The 399-nt window shown below is 38.3% G+C and overlaps 1 protein-coding gene across 1 annotated transcript in view; it reads left to right on the top strand.

Moving 5' to 3' along the window:
- Positions 1–2: 2 nt before the first annotated feature.
- LOC106880176 (uncharacterized) overlaps positions 3–399 on the top strand; it is a 9,788-nt gene continuing 9,391 nt past the window's right edge. The window contains exon 1 of the mRNA XM_014930022.2: positions 3–128. Within this exon, the coding sequence (XP_014785508.1) occupies positions 3–128 (126 nt within the window). The remainder of the gene's footprint in view (positions 129–399) is intronic.

Here is a 399-nt window from a genome sequence, read left to right as displayed (position 1 = left end):
GTATGGTTTATGGCTATGTATGGCACAGCAAATTACTTCAGAAAATTCTTGGCTTGTCTTCTGGAGAATGGAGTGATTTGACTCATGCCATCCACACCTCTAATGGCGATATCTACATGGAAACAAAGGTTGGTTGTTATTGTTTTTTAGCTCTAGATTAGTAGTGGCTGAAGAGACTTATGATTAAAGACAAGGTTAGTACCAGGTCCAATAATACTTGGGGCATAATCAAACTCATAAGAAAACCATTTACTCTTTTCTTTTGGAGAAAATTTCTTGCTGTAGACAAACGGTGTGAATGCAGTAATGCCTCATTGTACAAGTTGGTTTCTTCCTGGAGACTGCTCGTAAAGCGAAAACTCATAAAGCAGGGCAATAATTTCCCATCGTAGTATTAGC

This window comes from Octopus bimaculoides, chromosome 12 (genome assembly GCF_001194135.2).
Source record: "Octopus bimaculoides isolate UCB-OBI-ISO-001 chromosome 12, ASM119413v2, whole genome shotgun sequence".
NCBI lineage: Eukaryota > Metazoa > Mollusca > Cephalopoda > Octopoda > Octopodidae > Octopus > Octopus bimaculoides.
Note: the sequence above shows the minus strand (reverse complement) of the source record. Positions and strands in the feature narration are given on the sequence as shown.